A 19,265-nucleotide genomic window follows, 5' to 3' on the forward strand; every position below is an offset into this window, starting at 1 on the left:
TTCTCTTTGATAATGTTCTGGGATATTATATTCTCTTTGATAATGTTCTCTCCACAATTTTCCTTGTTCTGGCTTACTAGAACTATGATAATCAGATAATGGGGTTCCTGGACCTCTTATCTATTCTCTTATGTTTTCTGGCTCTTTACCCCCTCTTCCGTTGCTCTTTGGAAGACTCCTGTTATAATATTTTCTAACAGTTGTATTGAGGGGTTTTGTTTTGTTTTGTTTTGTGTTTTGCTATGTGTATAATCTCATACATATAGGTTTTAAGGTAATTATTGGTCTAGTCTAAAATCTTTTCCTTGTTCTATTTTTCATAGCTATCTCTTCATGTTTTGTGGATACAGTATCTTCTCAAATCTCTAAAAGCTGATTAGAATTTTTATTTCAAGTTTTCTAAATGATATTTCTTTTTTGCAATTCTTTTGCGTGTTTTTTTATTTAAGGTATAGGTTTTAGTCTTGGGCTTCCTCTCTAAAACCACTGATGGTGCTCAGTTTTACATTTGCATTTCAAAAAGAGTATTTGCTTTAGTGTAAGCAGGAAGCGTAATTCTGAGGGGTGCTGTAAGCTCAAGAATTCAGAAGACTTTGCTGTGAGATGCAAACACCTGTGCTGATTGCCCTGGTCTTTCTGAATACTTCTTTAGCAGAGCCCTGCAGTGTAAATGCTTTGGCTTTGGGTATTCTGCCCAGTAGGGGTGGTGTTATACTTTCTTGAATCCATCCCTTTCCTTGAATCCTTTCTAGCCTGTCCCTTACTCCTGCCTCCACTGTACTTGGCAGATTCCAATGTGAGTTTCTTCAGAGTTTTGCAGGGAAGATATTCTCTTTTTTAACTCCATGTCCTTCTGCATGGAGTTTTACACTGACATTTCCAAATAGCATAAATGGTGTCATGTTCTACTATTCTATCTGCTCTTCTTCCAGAAAGTTTTCAGAGTCTCTTGTCTATGTTGGTCTTCTATCTGTTCTTTTCATTGGTGTGGCTTTATACTTTTGTAAAAAAGTATTTTTTGTGAATCTGTCATTTTTAAAGTATCTAGGAAGGTTGAGGAGATAAACCCAGTTACTCTGTCACGTACTAAGTTTACCATTTTGAATTAGTAGCCTACTTAAAGTATATATATATATATTTTTTGAGACAGAGTTTTGCTCTTGTTGCCCAGGCTGGAGTGCAATGGTGTGATCTTGGCTCACCGCAACCTCTGTCTCCTGGGTTCAAGCGATTCTCCTGCCTCAGCCTCCCAAGTAACTGGGATTATAGGCATGTGCCACCATGCCCAGCTAATTTTGTGTTTTTAGTAGAGATGGAGTTTCTCCATGTTGGTCAGGCTGGGCTCAAACTCCTGAACTCAGGTGATCTGCCTGCCTCGGCCTCCCAAAGTGCTGGGATTATGGGCGTGAGCCACTGCGCCCAGCCTAAAGTGTTTTTAATTTGGATGCCTCATCAAATTGGAGAATTCTTCCACTCATCTGAATCAGTGAAATTTTACTATGTCTTGGAGCTGATGTCTACATATATATATATACACACACATATATATATATAGAGAGAGAGTAGATCAAACTTATCTAAATCAGACATTGTGTATGTGTCCTTGGAATGATGTGGCTGCAGGAACCTACTGAAGATCCTCTTTACCTTGGCTTAGGGGCATTTGGTGAAAATCACTCTGGGTCAGTGGCTGTTTGGAATGAAGACAGCGAGATGCTCATTTACTTCTGTTATATTCCACCATTGATAGGTTTTCCTTCTTAGCCTTTAACTAGCTAGAATAGGCTTGCTGAAAGTACTATTCTTTTCTCTTACTGCTTTTGGGAGATAAAAAGGTCACAAATTATTTTATATGTTTTCATCACATTTTGGGGAGGGAATAGTATTTTCTTCATAATTTTATGTTGTGTGTGTGCGTGGGTGTGTGTCTATGTATATATGTGTGTTCATGTATGTGTATGTGAATATGAGACAGAGGAAGAGAACTACAATCACAAGTACCATAATCACAGGGACCACAGACTCCTTGAAGTACATTATAGGGACTTTTTTGTTTAGTAAATTTTGCAGTCTTTATATGTCTTTTGAATGCTTTCTCAGCTAAGTATAAATTTTGTATGCCTATTAATGTATGTGTGTGTGAGAAAGAGAGTGAAATATTTTTTAAGAAATTAAGCTACCTATTATATTTTATTCATTAATTCATTCATGTTGGGGTCTTGCTTTGTTGCTCAGGCTGGACTGCAGTGATGTGACCATAGCCAACTGCAACCTTTAACTCCTGGGCTCAAACAGTCCTCTCCCTGCCCCACTGCCTCTCTAGTAGCTGGGACTACAGGTGTGCACCACCATACTCAGCTAACACTTAAAACATTTTTATAGAGATGGGCTCTCACTGTGTTGCTCAGGGTGGTCTTGAACTCCTAGATTCAAGTGATTCTCCTGCTTTGGCCTCCCAAAATGCTGGGATTACAGGCATGAGCCACCATGCCTGGCCTAAGCTGCCTATTTTAGATCACAATAAAAATGATGTATCCAGTGCAATATTATTAGAATAAGACTCTCAATGAATTAGAGCATTTTGCTTTTGCTGGTTGAAATTTGAAAGAATTAGAAGAGATGGAACTTTTGTATTTGATATTGAGATGTATTAGACCTAACACTGACTCTTGGGAAAGGCCCGCAGAGTAGCCAGAAAATTAAGAAACAGGAATGAACAGGGTCAACGAAGTTGAGGTTAAAATAGATTATCAAGGGGATTATAGATAACAAAGGTCCCGAAGGGCAGAGAATGGCTTTTAAAATAAGAGGATAGTATTTATGAAGCCTCATTGATGCAGGTATCTGTGACTTGACCTCTACACACTTCCAGCTCTCCATATAAGGACATCCTCTCTATTATCTTTGTCCCATACGTTAGGAATGACATCAGTTTTTGGCTTCAACTTTACTCACATACTTTGACAGTTATCTGGGTCTTTTGATGTCTTCTTTTCTCCACATTTGCTCCACTTTCCAAGACAATCATATGCTTTGAATGCTTTGAGTTATTTTAGTTTCTCCCAGCTTTTCTCTACCCCAGGCTCTCCTTTCCTTTAGCTGAGATCCTGACACTCAGCCTTATTTCTCCTCTATCCTCATATCCTCATTCCTTCTTCACAGATAATTTCTCTTTTTCCTCTTTATTGCTTCTTCTTTTCCCTCTGCTCAACGACAGGCTTTGGGCCAGTTTGGCAGAGTCTTTCAGTTCTGTTAGTTCTGGGCCAGCTACAAACTTCTTACTTATTTACTCTAAGGCTGTCCAAGTCTGAAGGCTCTTGGAGTGTGCACACAGCATCTCCCTCCATAGGAAATGGACTTTGCACAGTAGTGTTTATAGTAGTAACTCCAAACGGAGGTAAAATGATACCCCATTACTATTATTCATTCACAAAGTATTAAGTGCCACTAATGCCAAGGTCTGAGGCTATAACTACAAACAAGACAAACCAAGGGCCTTGCCTGTAGGCTCTTGGAGTTTACGTTATATAAAATAAAAACAAATGTTAAAAATATTTTAAACAAAACAAAACAATTAAAAAGGAAACAAGTAAAAATGCCGAAATTGATTTTTTCTTAGTTATGAAGTTCCTCCAAAGGGCACCTTCTGACTAATGATATGTTTATAATAACTTTCCTTAGTCTAATATTTAAAATATTTTTGTATTTTATTTAGGGTATGGGGGATCGAAGTGAGTTGGGGACCATAATGACATTCTTATTTTATTTTATTATTATTATTTTTTTGTGGGTGAAAGCTCTTAATAACCTGTTGCCATCTAAAACTAGGAAACTGGTCTCACAGAATTCCAAACTCTCTTTTAGCCTTCCTTCTAGACTTTGTCAGTCAAACTCATTGTAAATATCCTAAGTGATTTGTTCTCTTTGTCCCATTTTATTCCTGTTTTTAGTGAGTGAAATGGGAAGAAATTAGAACTGAAGTAACCTGAAATATGGAAAACTAACATAGAAATAATGGAGAATAGGCTGTACATATATTGTAGAATTTTACAAACACTTGGCTATGGCTATGAATGAAGACATTCAGAAGCATGTGGTGTAATTCTTTTACCATTATATTCCTGTTGCCTTTAGCATCCTTTGTCACAGAGCTGTGGTTTGCGACAAGTATTTAATTAGAATGGCAAACAGAGTAGCTGAGTTCAATATTTCCCCCCTTCTTTTCTTTATGAAAATGAGAAAGTAGAGTAATACCATCTCCATTTTTGGAACTGCTAAGTTGGAAACCAGGAACATAACTGCCTTAAACCTCTCTAGTGATGTTATTCTGCACATAATTGGCATGAAAATAGAATATATTCTCTGTGGTTGTACATTACATTTTCTCTTTATTAGCCGTGATGAAGTTTATGTGTTTATGCAAATAACACAGAGAGATGTTTCCTTCTCAGAGGCAGTGGGATTGGCATTATGAGAGCCATGTTTCCATTATGGTTTTACTGCTTGCTATGTGACCATGAACTTCACCTCCTTGAAGTTCGTTTGTTTATTATCAAACTAACTTCACAGTGTTGATATGAGGATTAAGTAAGATAATGTGAGTTCAGGTACCTAGTACTCAAAAAGATTAGTTGACCATTACTCTTGAATATAGACATTTTCTAGTAGGTTTGTTATGCCAGCAAAGGGAGAAGAAAGAACATCAGTGAGTCAATGTGGGTGTAGAACACATGCATTATTCTGAAATGCCATTGTTAGTTTTATGGTCCCAAACAGTGAAAATCAGACCCATACCTCCAAATATTCGGACAAGAACATGCAGATCCACTTGTATGTCTATTACATGTAAGTTATCTTAGTTTTTTTTTTGTGCTACAAATGTTATTTAATATTAAGAATAAAAAAGATTCAATTTATTTCATAGGCCATGAGATCTTTGTTTTAGCTTGTCCCTGGGTTCTCTATTGGCTCATTATGGAGGTATGAGGTGAGGAGGACATTTATGTGTCATTATATTACATTAATATGTATGCATTCAAATATCTTCTTTCTGTGCCATAGAGTCTTCTCACCCCTTTTTATTGTAACTAATAGTTATAATTGCAAAGGACTTTATGAATTGCTACATGTGTGCTAAAGAATAACAATGATTTTCAAACTCAGTACAGAATGTAATTAATTTTTATAGCAACAGTATGTACCTGCCAAGTGGGTACTTTGAAAATGAAATTGTTTCTGATTGTGTGAAACTGCTTGAAAATGCGATTCTGCAAAGCTTTCTTTTTCTTATGGCCAGAAAATAGTGATATGGAAATTAATTATGATTATGCACTTGAGACTGGTTCTTCTGCTTTTCTTTCTTTCTTTTTTTTTTTGTTTTAAGGAATCTTAAAAAACACAAAGTTTCTTTGGACCAAGAACAAGCATAAGATGTTTTTACACCCTGGATTTTAGGTGGAAAGGGCCTATTGGTTGTAGCTTTGAGTGAATGAATCACCACTTGCCCAAGAAGCAACATACTTTAGGGTACACTTGTATTTCACCTTTTTGGTGCAAGGCGACGTTTTTCTCTAGCATCCTTACTTGCTCAGGATTGCAGTATAATGTGTTTACATTATAGGCCAAAATCTAAGTAGAAAACACTGATTTATTCTGACAATATGTCTTCTGAAATGTCAGATGTAAAATATTCACAAGAATGTTGTTAGGGACCTGTTTTTTAACACCTTCCCATGTTAGCAAAAAAGCCACACACAAATTTCTAATTCCCATGTATAATCTGGTCAATAATCTCTTTCGGCCCTCATCTTTTTTTTCTTGGATTTGAGTGATATGTTTCTGGAAAAGGCTGATTAAACAGTGAGTTTCCAAAACAAAATTGTTTATTTGGTTGTATAGGCGAGGATTCAGAGGAAAAGCCAGATAACCTCTTTGTGTGTTTATATGACAAGGATGATAAGTTAATGATTTGCTTGAGATATGATAGTTTAGAGCAGTAGCTTGGAGGAGGGCAAGGTTATTAGACTTACCTCTCTGGCAATATCCCTCCAACATTTATACTTCTTTCAACTTAGATTCCGACTAATATAGATACTGTTAAGATAACTGGTTTATTTAGAGCAGTGGTTCTCAATCTTCAGCATGATTCAGAGTCCCCTGGAGGGCTTGTTAAAATGCACATTGGTGTCCACCCTCCCCGCTCATACCCAGAGTGTTGATAGAATTTGTCAGGCATATTCAAAGAAGATTTGGTACTAAATCTTTTGACACTATTCCATAAGATAGAGAAAGAAGGTATTTCATTCTGTGAAGCCAGCATTACCCTAATACCCAAACCAGGAAAGGACATAATCAAAAAACAAAACTACAGACTGATATCTTTGATGAACATAGATGCCAAAATCCTTAACAAAATACTAACTAACCGAATCCAACAACATATCAAAAAGATAATCCACCATGATCAAGTGGGTTTTATACCAGGGATGCAGGGATGGTTTAACATATGCAAGTCAATAAATGTGATACAGCATATAAACAGAATTAAAAACAAAAAAAGTCACATGATCATATCAATAAATGCAGAAAACGCGTTCAGCAAAATCCAGCATCCCTTTCTGATTAAAACTCTCAGCAAAATCGGCATACAAGGGACATGCCCTAATGTAATAAGAGCCATCTATAACAAACCCACAGCCAACATAATACTGAATGGGGAAAAGTTGGAAGCATTCCCTCTGAAACCTGGAACAAGACAAGGATGCCCACTTTCACCACCCCTTTTCGACATAACACAGAAAGTCCCTAGCCAGAGTAATCAGACAAGAGAAAGAAATAAATGGCATCCAAATTGGTAAAAAGGAAGTCAAACTGCCACTGTTTGCTGATGATATGACTGTTTACATTAAAAACCCTAAAGACTCTTCCAGAAAGCTCTAAGAACTAACAAAAGATTTCAGCAAATTTTCTGGATACAAGATTAATGTACACAAATTGTTAGCTCTTCTGTACACCAACAGCAACTCAACGGAGAATCAAATCAAGAATGCATCCTCTTTTACAGTAGCTGCAAAAAAAAAAAAAAAAAAAAAAAAACCAACTTAGGAATATACTTAATGAAGGAAGCAAAAGACATCAACAAGGAAAACTGTAAAACACTGCTGAAAGAAATAATTGATGACACAAACAAATGGAAACACATCCCATGCTCATAGATGAGTAGAATCAATATTGTGAAAATGACAGTACTGTCAAAAGAAATCTACAAATTTAACACAAATTCTATCAAAATACTACCATCATTCTTCACAGAATTAGAAAAAAACAATTTCAAAATTTATATGGGATCAAAAAAGAGTCTGCATAGCCAAAGCAAGGCTAAGCAAACAGAACACATCTGGAGACATCACACTACCTGGTTTCAAACTATATTAAAAGGTCATAGTCACCAAAACAGCATGGTGCTATTATAAAAAGAGGCACATAGACCAATGGAACAGAATGGAGAACCCAGAAATAAACCCAAATACTTACAGCCAACTGATCTCCAACAAAGCAAACAAAAACATAAAGTGGGGAAAGGACGCCTTTTTCAACAAATGGTGCTGGGATAATCGGCTAGCCGCATATAGGAGAATGGAACTGGATTCTCATCTCTCAACTTATACAAAAATCAACTCAAGATGGATTAAGGACTTCAGACCTGAAACTATAAAAATTCTAGAAGAGAACATTGGAAAAACCCTTATAAACATTAGCTTAAACAAGGATTTCATGACCAAGAATCCAAAAGCAAATACAATAGAAACAAAGATAAATAGTTGGGACTTAATTAAAGAGCTTTTGCACAGCGAAAGAAACAGCAAAGTAAACAGACAACCCACAGAGTGGGAGAAACTCTTCACATTCTGTACATCTGACAGAGGACTAATAACCAGAATCTACAACAAACTCAAACAAGTAAGTAAGAAAAAAAAAAATCCCATCAAAAAGTGAGCTAAGGACATGAATAGACAGTTCTCAAAAGAAGATATACAAATGGCCCAACAAACATGAAAAAAATGCCCAACATCAATAATGATCAGGGAAATGCAAATCAAAGCCACAATGCAAAACCACCTTACTCCTGCAAGAATGGCCATAATCAAAAAAATCAAAAAACAGTAAATGTTGGTGTGGATGCGGTGATCAGGGAACACTTCTACACTGCTGAGGGGAATGTAAACTAGTGCAGCTGCTGTGGAAAACAGTGTAGAAATTCCCTAAAGAACTAAAAGTAGAACTACTATAGCAGCACAATTCACAATTGCAGAATCGAGGAACCATCAATTGATGAGTGGATAAAGAAACTGTGGTATATTTATAGGATGGAATACTACTCAGCCTTAAAAAGAATGAATTAATGGCATTTGCAGCGACCTGGATGAGATTGGAGACCGTTATTCTAAGTGAAGTAACTCAGAAATGGAAAACCAAATGTCTAATGTTCTCACTGGTATGTGGGAGCTAAGCTGTGAGGACGCAAAGGCATAAGAATGGTACAGTGGACTTTGGGAACTTGAGGGGAAGTGTAGGAGGGGGGGTGAGGGATTAAAGACAACAAATATGGTGCAGTATATATTGCTTGGGTGATGATTACACCAAAATCTCACAAATCACCAGTACAGAACTTACATAGCCAAATACTGCCTGTACCCCAGTCACTTATGAGAAAAATAAAATAAAGAATTGGTCTTGCGTGGGTGTCAATAATCTGCCTTTCTAACAAGTCTACAGGTGATGTGGATATTGCTGGTGTGGAGACCTCACTATAGAAACCACTGATTTAGAGCATTGGGAAGGATTTGTCTCTGCTTCAAGGTCTTGGGAAGTCAGGATGGGGAGTTTGGTAGGGAGGGGGATGGAAAAAGATTGAAGAATGCTGATCATCTTGCTTAGTTAATAGAAATGTTGACTAGCAGACTCTTGCAGTGTTAAACGTTAGTGAAGCTGTTAATATTAATTACTTTTATCAGTGAGAATCAGAGAAAGTTAGGAGAGGAAACAGATTTGATTATTTCTTAATACTAGTCTTCTCTTCCTCATCTGATTCCTGCATTTTTCTTGGACCTGCACCTTTCTCTTGCTCCTCATATAGTATAAATATAGATAGCCATACTATCACTGTCTTTCAGAAATGCAAAGAATGATGGGTATATAAGGTTTCTTGGAAAAGCTGTCACATCAATCAAGATTACCATTATAATGAAAACCTCATTAATTTGGCTTCTACCTATTCAGATTTTGCAGCAGTTAGGACAGCGCTTGGGCTGAAATGTGCCTTTACAGTATTTATAAAGAGTGCCTATAGCAAATCAATGACTTTAGGCTATTGGCTAGGAAATTTAAATTACTTAATGGAAAACTGACTTAAATTTATTTCAGTACTGCCACTTACATATAAATGATTTGATGAGTAGAAATTTGTCTTACCTATTTATTTACATAAGATATTTTTAACTTATGATTAGGATTGCTAAGGCTTCATTGCTTTAGGATTGTATAATTCATATTTCTTCACTTATTCAGGCAGAACTTTTACCCAGTTAGTCCAAATAGCTGGTTTTTTTTTTAAATATAAAGTGCAAAATTGTCTGTACTCATCATTTTCTATTAGTTTCAATCTCAGCATTAGTTGGGGGCATTCAAGATTGTACCTAGTGTCTTTTGTTTTGAGTGGACACTAGAAATCTAATATGTGGCTCAAGGAAGAAAAAGTGCCCTGCAAAGGGGTTCTTTTAATTTTGCACATAAAGCACATTTTCAAATGTTATTTTCCTTTGAATAATGCCCTGTGCTTAAATTTTCCTAGAATAAAACACCCAACCAGGTAAAAGATTTAAGAGATCTAGGCCATGCTTACTCGATGAAATGCAACAGAGTGGAAAATATCCTGTCTTGCCAGTTCAAGGAAATTACAATTTTTCTGATCTGGTAGTTAAAAGGAATTATATTTAAAGAGCTGCTGTTATGTAGGCATTAACTTATTAGGGGTAGATTTTAGTCTTTTGTGAAATTATATGTTGAAGTCTTTATCTGAAGGAATTAAAGTCTGTAATCTAAAGAATTATTTGGAAGCAAATGTGAAGCTATGTTAGAACTTCGTTGCTTCTTTTCAACCCTTGTCCTTTTGCTGTAAAGACCAGCCTGAGTCAGATCATTGAGGATTAAGGATGAATGCATTACTCAGCACCCTGCAGCAGTTGGGTCAAACATCTTGGCTTTGAACAGTTAGTTTGTTTTGCTTAGCAAGTCTAGAAATTTCAGGTCCAACTGCAGAATGAAAGTTCAATATTCTGTTGATTAACATGGTCTACTTGAAAACAGTCTGTGGCTCTTCTACATGTCCTTCCTCTCTATTCATGTATGATAGTGTCTGAAATCATTGGATGGATCACTAGTGAACCATATTGGCAGCTGCTATATGGTCAGGGAGATTGGTTCCCATGTAGTATTTCCGATGACATCCATCCCTTCACTTGGAGAAGAGATTTAACACGTTAAGGGGGAAAAGAGGATATGCTTATTTTATTCTGGCAAATGGAAATGCAGAGAAGTAAGGGATCCTGTGATAACACTACATTGAGGCAAAGAGTGAGGATTCTAAATCAGATGCCCACTAAGGAGAAATATGCTTGATCCAAGTGTTAGCCAGAGAAGGGAACACTTCGACCAAGACTTTTCAGGTGGATCGGAGTGAGTGGTGTTCTAGGAAGGGCTGCCAAGGCCTCGGGGAGAGGAGGTCTGGGCCTGGCATCCAGGGTCAGCCCTGCTGAAGATGAGGAAGCAGCTGCTCTCTGCAGGCAACAGGAAAAGGAAAGGAAACCAGATAGATTCGCATGTATGTAAATGGCAATGATAAAGAGTGAACAAAACCAGGAACAAATTTATTTTTATGCTTATTGTCTTAGAAGTTTCTTTCAAAGTTTAGCTTACCTTGAAATTGAACCAGGCAATAAGTCTTAACTACGGTATTTGGGATTTTATATACTTTGCATTTAACTATGTTTGTACTCCAACCTAGACTCTGGAAAACTCTTCAGAAGAATCCTAGAGTGGTTAAAAGTATCATCACCATTTCCATCATCATCTACTAGTGTTTATTAAGTATACCATCACAATCTTTGTGTTCTTGAAAAGAAGTCTTTAATTAGAGTTTACTTGTGTTTTTCCAGGTAGCCCAGCCATGACCCATAGGAATCTGACTTCCTCCAGTCTGAATGATATTTCTGATAAACCAGAGAAGGACCAGGTAAGCAAAAAATTCTTGCTTCTTTGAAATGTAAGAGAACGTATATCTAAAAGATGCTGAGAAAGGATTAGAGGTGATGGTTGCTTCACTTAAAATGGACCTTTATGTGCAGACAACAGTTTTCACCTTCCTTGGGAGAAGGAGAAGCAGTGTGTGAAGGGAGCTGGAATCACAAGGGAAAAATTTCAGTCTACTTCAGCTGTTGCAGATTTATTCACTTGGACAATTAAAATCTTAGAGAAATAGTTGTCTCAGCTTTAAAATAGTAATAACCTCTGACTTGTGTTTATTCTAGGGATTAAGTGGGATAACTTATGAAAAAAGTATTTTGGTAAATTATTAAGAAATACTGGCCAGGCACAGTGGCTCACACCTGTAATCCCAGCACTTTGGGAGGCTGAGGTGGGGAGATCACTTGAGGCCAGGAGTTGGAGACCAGTCTGGCCAACATGACGAAACCCTGTCTCTACTAAAACCACAAAAATTAGCCAGGCATGGTGGCACAGGCCTGTAATCCCAGCTACTCCAGAGGCTGAAGCATGAGAATTGCTTGAATCTGGGAGGCAGAGGTTGCAGTGCGCTGAGATCGCACCATATATATTTGTTTGTCTGTTAAAACATATAGTTGAATGAAGAGCAATCAGGTTTTGAATATCTGTTTGCTTTCTTTTGAAGAGAAGGTGGTGTAAACTGGGCCGTTTTTTCTTTCATCTGAGTAAATATCTGTGCAAGAAAATTGTATTTTAAGAATATAGCATGTGGAAAAATGATGCCTCCTAAATTAAAAAATTTCAAAGTTTTGAAGAAATGAAAGCAGCATATTTAAAAAATCATAGAAATCTTAAGACTGTTTCCCCAGGGTTGAAGGGGAAGTAGCATATACTGGAAAGAAGAAGGAACATGAAGCAAGAAAATCTGGTCTTGCTACTTATTCCAAAACTGGCTAGTTGTGTGATGATGGACACTAGTTTTGTTCTTTGCTAAGAGGAAACTATAATATATAACTCACCCCAGAAAATCAAATATCTGATTCTTGCTCTTTTAACTTACCATTTGTCTTTTGATATAGTAGAAGAGTATGGTTCTAGTTGGCTTGATGCTTGATATGCTAATTGTATAGTTAGCCCTCCATATCCATGGATTTAAGCAACCATGGACAGAATGAAAATTGTGTCTGTGCTGAACACATGCACACTTTTTTTCTTGTCATTATTCTCTAAGTAATACATCATAGCAACTGTTTACATAGCATTTATACTAGGTATTATAAGTAATCTAGAGCAATTTAAACTGTATATGAGGATGTGTGTAGGTTATATGCAAATTAGTATGCCATTTTATATCAGGGACTTAAGCATTGTCCAATTTTGTTATCTGATGGAGGTCATGGAATCAATCCCCAACAGATACCGAGGGATGACTTGTTCTTTCTCTTTCTGCCTTTTAAGTGGGTGAGTTTGAAGATTCCTCTTTTCACACTTTGCTGATTTTTTCCAAAAAGCCATATTCATGATGATGTTCCTCTTTAACTGACAGCACTTGTAGTAGTCATAGAGGTTTTTAGGCCTTGGTGAATTTTAGAAAGTACGGGAAGGGTGTACATTCCATTCTATTCTCCCCTCCGCTCCCCTTCCCTCCCCTCCCCTCCCCTCCTCCATATCTCCCTCCCTCCCTCCCTCCCTCCCTTCCTCCCTTCCTCCCTAGTAGTGTCTTCATCATCTCAGATCTGAATTGCTAGAAAAGCTGTTGGAATTGATCCCCTGTCCCCATTTTCTCTCAATTCAGTATACTTTTTACATAGTTGCTCTCATTTTTCTATTCTACATTAAAAATGGATAATGGCTTCCTATCATTTTAAGTTCAGGACTTCTTGATGACCTTTATGATGCTCTGAAATCTCAAGTTATCCATCTTGTCTTCATTTATTCATTTGTGTTCCCCAGAAGAGGGACTCTGTTTAGGTCAGGACTAATTTCTTTACTTACCTCCCGCTTTACATTGAGATAAATTCTTGACTCCTTGAGCTGCTCCTTCAGATGCTAATGTGGATTGTCACCTTCCTTTCATCTATCTACCTCTTGAAATGATCAGGAAGAAGAGCATTTAAATATGGTTACATTGGTAGGTACATATCTGTAGTGGAAAAGGGAGAACTCAGGCCACTAGAAGTTTTCTTAAATCTATTTCACACATTTTGTCTCCATTCATTGTTTACCAAGCCATGCTGATTATTTGTAAGGTTTGCCATGAGTCTTAGTACTGGATAAGGCAGTATACTAATTAGGCTTAGGAGTATCTTGTTGAATTCTTGAGGAAGCCTTCTTTTATTAAGGGCAACTCTCCTCTTGCCAGGAATTTGACAAGAAGCAGCTGGTAAATGCTGACAGATACATTTACTAACTTATTGGGTCTTTTAATATCTGGGCATATGCAGAAGAAATCTGATAGCTTAAGATGCATATTACATAAAATTTTGATTCCAGTAGTAGAAGAAATATGTGGAACATTTTTTATGGGTATTGATTTTGTTATAAAGCCCATGGGAATGGAGTCTTTAAAACCAAAATCTTCAGTGCCTTTCACTAGCATCTCATAGTGATCAAGGTTCATGTTAAGATGAAGCGAGGAAAATTTAATTCAGGAATGTTCCTTTTGTTTTCAAAGCCAGCAAAGGAAGGTTGATGAATATATAATTATAAGAGCAACTATTAATCTAATTTGTGTCTATTACAGGATTTATAGTTAATCCAATGAGTTCTTCAGGAAGAAACTCCATTCTCTCTTCCTACCAGAGTTTGAAGAGAGGCTTTTGTAACTAATTCATAATCTCTTCTACAACCAAAGGTACAGATACAGAAATCAAACTAATATTTTCAGTGTCTATACCTACTATTTTGGTAACTTCAAATACAAAAACTCCTGGATCATTTTAGGGCAAGAAAAAGGAAAGTGGATTTGCAAGTAAGATGAAGCTGTGATAAACCCTGGCTTTTATTTATTTATTTTTTAACCTATTTTTTCTCTGTTTGGACAGGAAAAAAAAAAGGTTTCCAGGCTTATATTTGTTTTGAGAAAGCTTTTATAATTAATTAGCCAGTGTCCTGGAAGTGATCTTGGCGGTAAACTCAAACTTGTCTTGTGTACTTGTCCAAGTTGGCCCCAAAATCTTCCATCTGACCAGTACTGAAATTTCTGATTGACTGATTATTCTGCCTGGATACAATCTGAACAGTTGTGATGGTGCCTTGCAACTTCTTGGAGCTGTCTAACTTCTTAGTAGCACAAAGAATGGGTTTAATGTTCAGAGTTATGAAGAGGAACAGAATTGCTCTTTCTGACAGCTACATAGTGACAGAATTTGAGGGCATATTTTTTATGAGATTCTGTTTTGGGAAAACAGAAGAAACAAATCTGTAGGCTGCACTTTTTCTTTCTGGCTTTGCCAAGCCTATGTGCTTACGATTTCAGTAGCGGCTGCTTTATTGAAAAATGGCTTAAAATAGTTAACAGCAGAAGAAGAGCATAGCCAGAATTTAGGTGATTCAGTGCTTCAGCCATATTCCAATTTGGATGTTATATTTATTAAGCAGAAAAACACCTGTGGAGAAATAGATTTAAAAAATACATCTGGAGTTCATCTAGTTGTAAATCTACATAAATAATCTCTTCTATTTTGTTGCTATGGAGTATTTTTTACATTATCTGATTATATTTCTTGATTACCTTTGATTTATTTTTCTATTTCTTCTTATTCTTTTTCTGTTCTTTTAAAAATTTACATGTGAGGTGGGTGCTTATCAACTGCAGTGACTTTAGTTACAGTTTTCATGTGAATATGGCTTCAGCTATGAGAATAAGAAAGAGCTTTTTTCTTCACTTTACCCCTTAGCTTTAGCTCTTGTAGAAATACTGTGCTTAGTGGTGCAATGGCTTTAAAAAAGTTGACTTTTTCCAGGTTGATTAATAATGCAGTAACATCTCACAATTACATGTCCAGCCTCAAGTGAAATTGTAGTCTGTTGATTGCAGTGGATGCAGTAGATGTAGAAATAGCCTGCAGATTCTCAGGGGGACACTTGAGGTCCACATAACCTTGTAACTGCTTATCTGGTTATTATTTCTGTGATATTCATTATTTAGCTGGCTAATCTGAGAATCTATTCCATAGGTCTCGTGGTGGAGTTTTGTGTAGGGTTAATTTCTAAAACGTATTAGGATCATTTTTAGCACTGTCTATTGCCTATTATGTTTAAATATATTTTGCTCCCTTGATTCCTATGTTTGAAGTCTTGGTCTTTTAAAGAAATAGACCTGAATTTAAGTATTTTGTCAGAAAGTATGAGGATGAAACCATTAAACCATGTATAAGTTTAAAGTTGCTATGCCATAACTATCTTAAAATGAGATCTAGAAGGAAACATCCTGTGATTATTGGGGGAATAACCCCCAATCCTTTTCTTACACATACATGATATAGGAGTGAGTCAACCCAGTCCACTGAGATGACTTCTTTTCATGATTTTGAACATAGAGTTCCATCCCAGGGCTCACATAAAGCTTCTCTTAGCATTATAGTTATTTCATGCTCACAGTGAAGGAAAAGGACAAAAGTACCTCCTTTTTCTTTCCATGGCTCAGTCAAAAAAACCTACAGTTCACACTGAATATGGGTGGTCTTACTTCACCCTTCAGAGGATGTACAGTGTCTAAGAAAGCTTCATGTCTTCTGAGGTTATAATAATTGTCTTTAGTATGTTTTCAGGGAGCAGTGAGACATTACTGTGTCAGAGGAGCTCCAGATGGAATCACATCTGTGAAAACCTAAGAACAAAGGCGTGTTGTGAGAAGGTAGTTAGGGTCCTTAGAGGTCCTTAGTCACTACAGTTTTGGTGACTTTGGTGAGCATCTCTCTGGCTCAGCACCTACAGCTTTCCTTCAGCCAGGTGTCCCTGAGGGGCACTTGCATAGCCATGGAATGATATCCTTGGGCCCCTTTCACAGGGGAACAGCTTGTGCTTAGCTAATTAACAAAACATGTTTGTCATTATCTTTTCCCTCTCTACGAGAAATTTGGCTTAAGATAGCTTCCTTTTTCCATTCTATGCTTCTCCCATATTCTTAAAGCTTAAACAGTTGACAGGGATTAGTGGGGTTTGAGAAGCATTGATATTAGTACCAATTTATAGAACGTATGTATTTTAAAATTGGGACAGTTGCATCTCTGCATTTATTAATGTTGTACATTCTTAAAAGCTATTTGTCTGGAATAGAAAATTAGTACTCATTTTAGAATGGGTTTTGTATCAGCTTTAAAATGAAGCAGATGATCCTATATGAAGTAAACTGAACTCTATCTCATGTATTATTTTAGGAAAAAAGGAGCCTTTTGTGAAATTTAGAGCTATGGTTTTAATTAACTGCAGCTACAATGAATTTGAACTCCTAAAACACCCCGTCACTGCATGCAGCTGTGATTTGAATTCATTCATTCATTCATTCATTCATTCAAAATATATATTCTGTGCTAGAAAATGTTCTTAGTTGTGGGTTCCAGAAGTGAATGAAACAGATACATCTTTTGACTCATGGAACTTCCATGCTTTGGGGAAGAGAGAGACAGTAAACAAGAAAAACAATAAATACGTAGGATAATTTCACATAATCATAAGTGCTATCTTGAAAATAAAGCAGGGTAAAGTGGAGAGGTACAGGAAAACTGTTTTAGGGAAGAGGGTTAGCCAGTAAGGAGAGGATCTGGAGAGAGAGGTTTCTAGGCTGAGCAAAAAGCAAGAGTAGAAAGCTAAGGCAGAAATGAAGATGGTGTATTCAAGAAACAGGAAAAAAAAAGTGTCATAAGTGACTGGAGCGAATATAGCAGGTGCGCAGTGGTAGAGAAGTCAGGAAAATATGCCGGAGGCCCTTTTTATGTTATTCTAAGTGCAGTGAGACACTCTCTTAGGATTTTTACCTAGAGTGTTGTATGTTCTGATTTACATTTTAAAAAGCTCACTAGAGATACAATGTGACAGGATGGAGAAATTTGTGAATGTTTTGGATCACCTGGTGTTATTCCTATATTAAGTATTGTATGAGTACCCCAGTGCATTAAAATGAGAGCTCGCAGACCCATAAGAGCCCATTTCTTAATGTGTTAGCTATAGCCATTAAGACCTTATTACTATCAGCAAAGGAAATTCTTCTCTGCTGTAGAAATATTGTAAGAAAGAAAAAGAGTTTCCCAGTTAAAAGATCATCCATGTACTGTTAATTATATTACATTATTAATTAGTAAATATTAATTGTTGAAATATTTAATGCACTAGAAGTGGGTGTAAGCCACCAAGAATAGTGAGATTGAATTTCTGAGTAATTATATTTGCTCCTGTGGTCCTCTTGATATTACTGTTGGCTAACATCAGGCATGCCAACTGGCTAATGACACATGATTCATGAAACCTTCACTGGAGTCCTCTCTGAGGAATGGTAACAGGAAACCTTCTTAGTCTTTATGGTTCAGAAAGGAGCATCAGGATGTGTAGGAACAGGACAGAACAGCCAAAAAGGGATTCTGTGCCACATTCTTACCTGTTCCTATGAAAGAATTGAACTCTGGTAGCACTGCATCCCTGTATTCAACATTTAACCGAAGAAATTGTAGCTATTACATATCTTAATAAACTGGCATGTTTTACATTTGATGTCACTTTTTTCTCTTTTCAATATGTAGCATTCTGCCAGTATGCCAATACCAGGAATATACCTAGAATATATTTCAGAGAACAGTAGCATGCTGTCAGCAATAATCTTTGATGGACGTATCCTCTCACATCACAAGTTACTTACATCTGACAGAGACTTCATAAAAGAAACGAACATTTTTCTTCTTGGAAGTGGCAAATTGTTACAAAACCAGAAAACAGCAGTACCTTGTGATGAACACTCTTAGTTCATCTGAGTACAGTTTTTAAAACTTTATAGTAATTGTAAATATATATAGGGAATCATTCTTTTTTTTTTTTTTTTTCTTTTCGAGACAGAGTCTCACTGTTACCCAGGCTGGAGTACAGTGGCACAATCTTGGCTCACTGCAGCCTCCACCTTTTGGGCTTAAGCTATCCTCTTACCTCAGCCTCCTGAATAGTAGGGACTACAGGTGTACACCATGCCCAGCCAATTTTTTTTTTTGCATATATATATATATATATATATTTTGAGACATGCAGTTTTGCCACGTTGCCCAGGCTGGTCTTGAATTCCTGGGCTCAAGCAATGTGCCTGTCTTGACCTCCCAAAGTGCTGGGATTATAAGCATGAGCCACTATGCCCCGCCCATGGAATCATTCTTTATTTACTGTAGTAACATGTTATTATCCACAATTTTTAAAAAAAACTTTAGAATTTTCTGATTCAAAATATACAACAATGCTGTAAAATTTAAACAAAGCAAAAATGAATAAAATAAAAAGTGAAAATTCTTAAAGTCAAATCCTTTAAAATAACTGCCATTAGCAGCTTGATGTTGAGTCTAATGAACTTTTCTGATATATGAATACTTATATATTTATATATAAATAATAAAAATGTGATCGTATTGTTCTAAAATTTGATTTTTTTAACTTAACAACGCAGTGGACACCCACCTTATTCTTCTTAAAGGCTATATAGTATATATGAATTATATTTTATTGATTCTATCTTCCGTGACTAGATATTTTCAGTTCTTTGCTGTACCAATAAGCCTTTAAGAAGTACCCTTATTGTAATTTTTCTACATTGTTTCATGAGTATTTCTGGAGGAGAAATTTTTATAAGTGGAATTGCTGGATTACCATGTATTGCAAATTTAATTACCTTCCCAAAAGATTATATGAGTTATGTTCTGGATCTTTAAACACTTTATTGAATCCGCCTCCACTGCTAAGATACTATTTGCCAGTCAGATTTTAGTTTATTCTTTATGTTTCACTCCACTGAA

At 36.5% G+C, this 19,265-nt stretch overlaps 1 protein-coding gene across 9 annotated transcripts in view; it reads left to right on the forward strand.

The window, feature by feature from the left end:
- SLC4A4 (solute carrier family 4 member 4) overlaps positions 1-19,265 on the forward strand; it is a 493,231-nt gene that overhangs the window by 308,174 nt on the left and 165,792 nt on the right. For all 9 annotated transcript variants that reach the window (XM_050791358.1, XM_050791359.1, XM_050791360.1 and 6 more), the window contains one exon: positions 11,214-11,290. In XM_050791358.1, coding sequence (XP_050647315.1) covers positions 11,214-11,290 — 77 coding nt within the window. The remainder of the gene's footprint in view (positions 1-11,213; positions 11,291-19,265) is intronic.

This window comes from Macaca thibetana, chromosome 5, assembly GCF_024542745.1.
Source record: "Macaca thibetana thibetana isolate TM-01 chromosome 5, ASM2454274v1, whole genome shotgun sequence".
NCBI classification, from domain to species: domain Eukaryota; kingdom Metazoa; phylum Chordata; class Mammalia; order Primates; family Cercopithecidae; genus Macaca; species Macaca thibetana.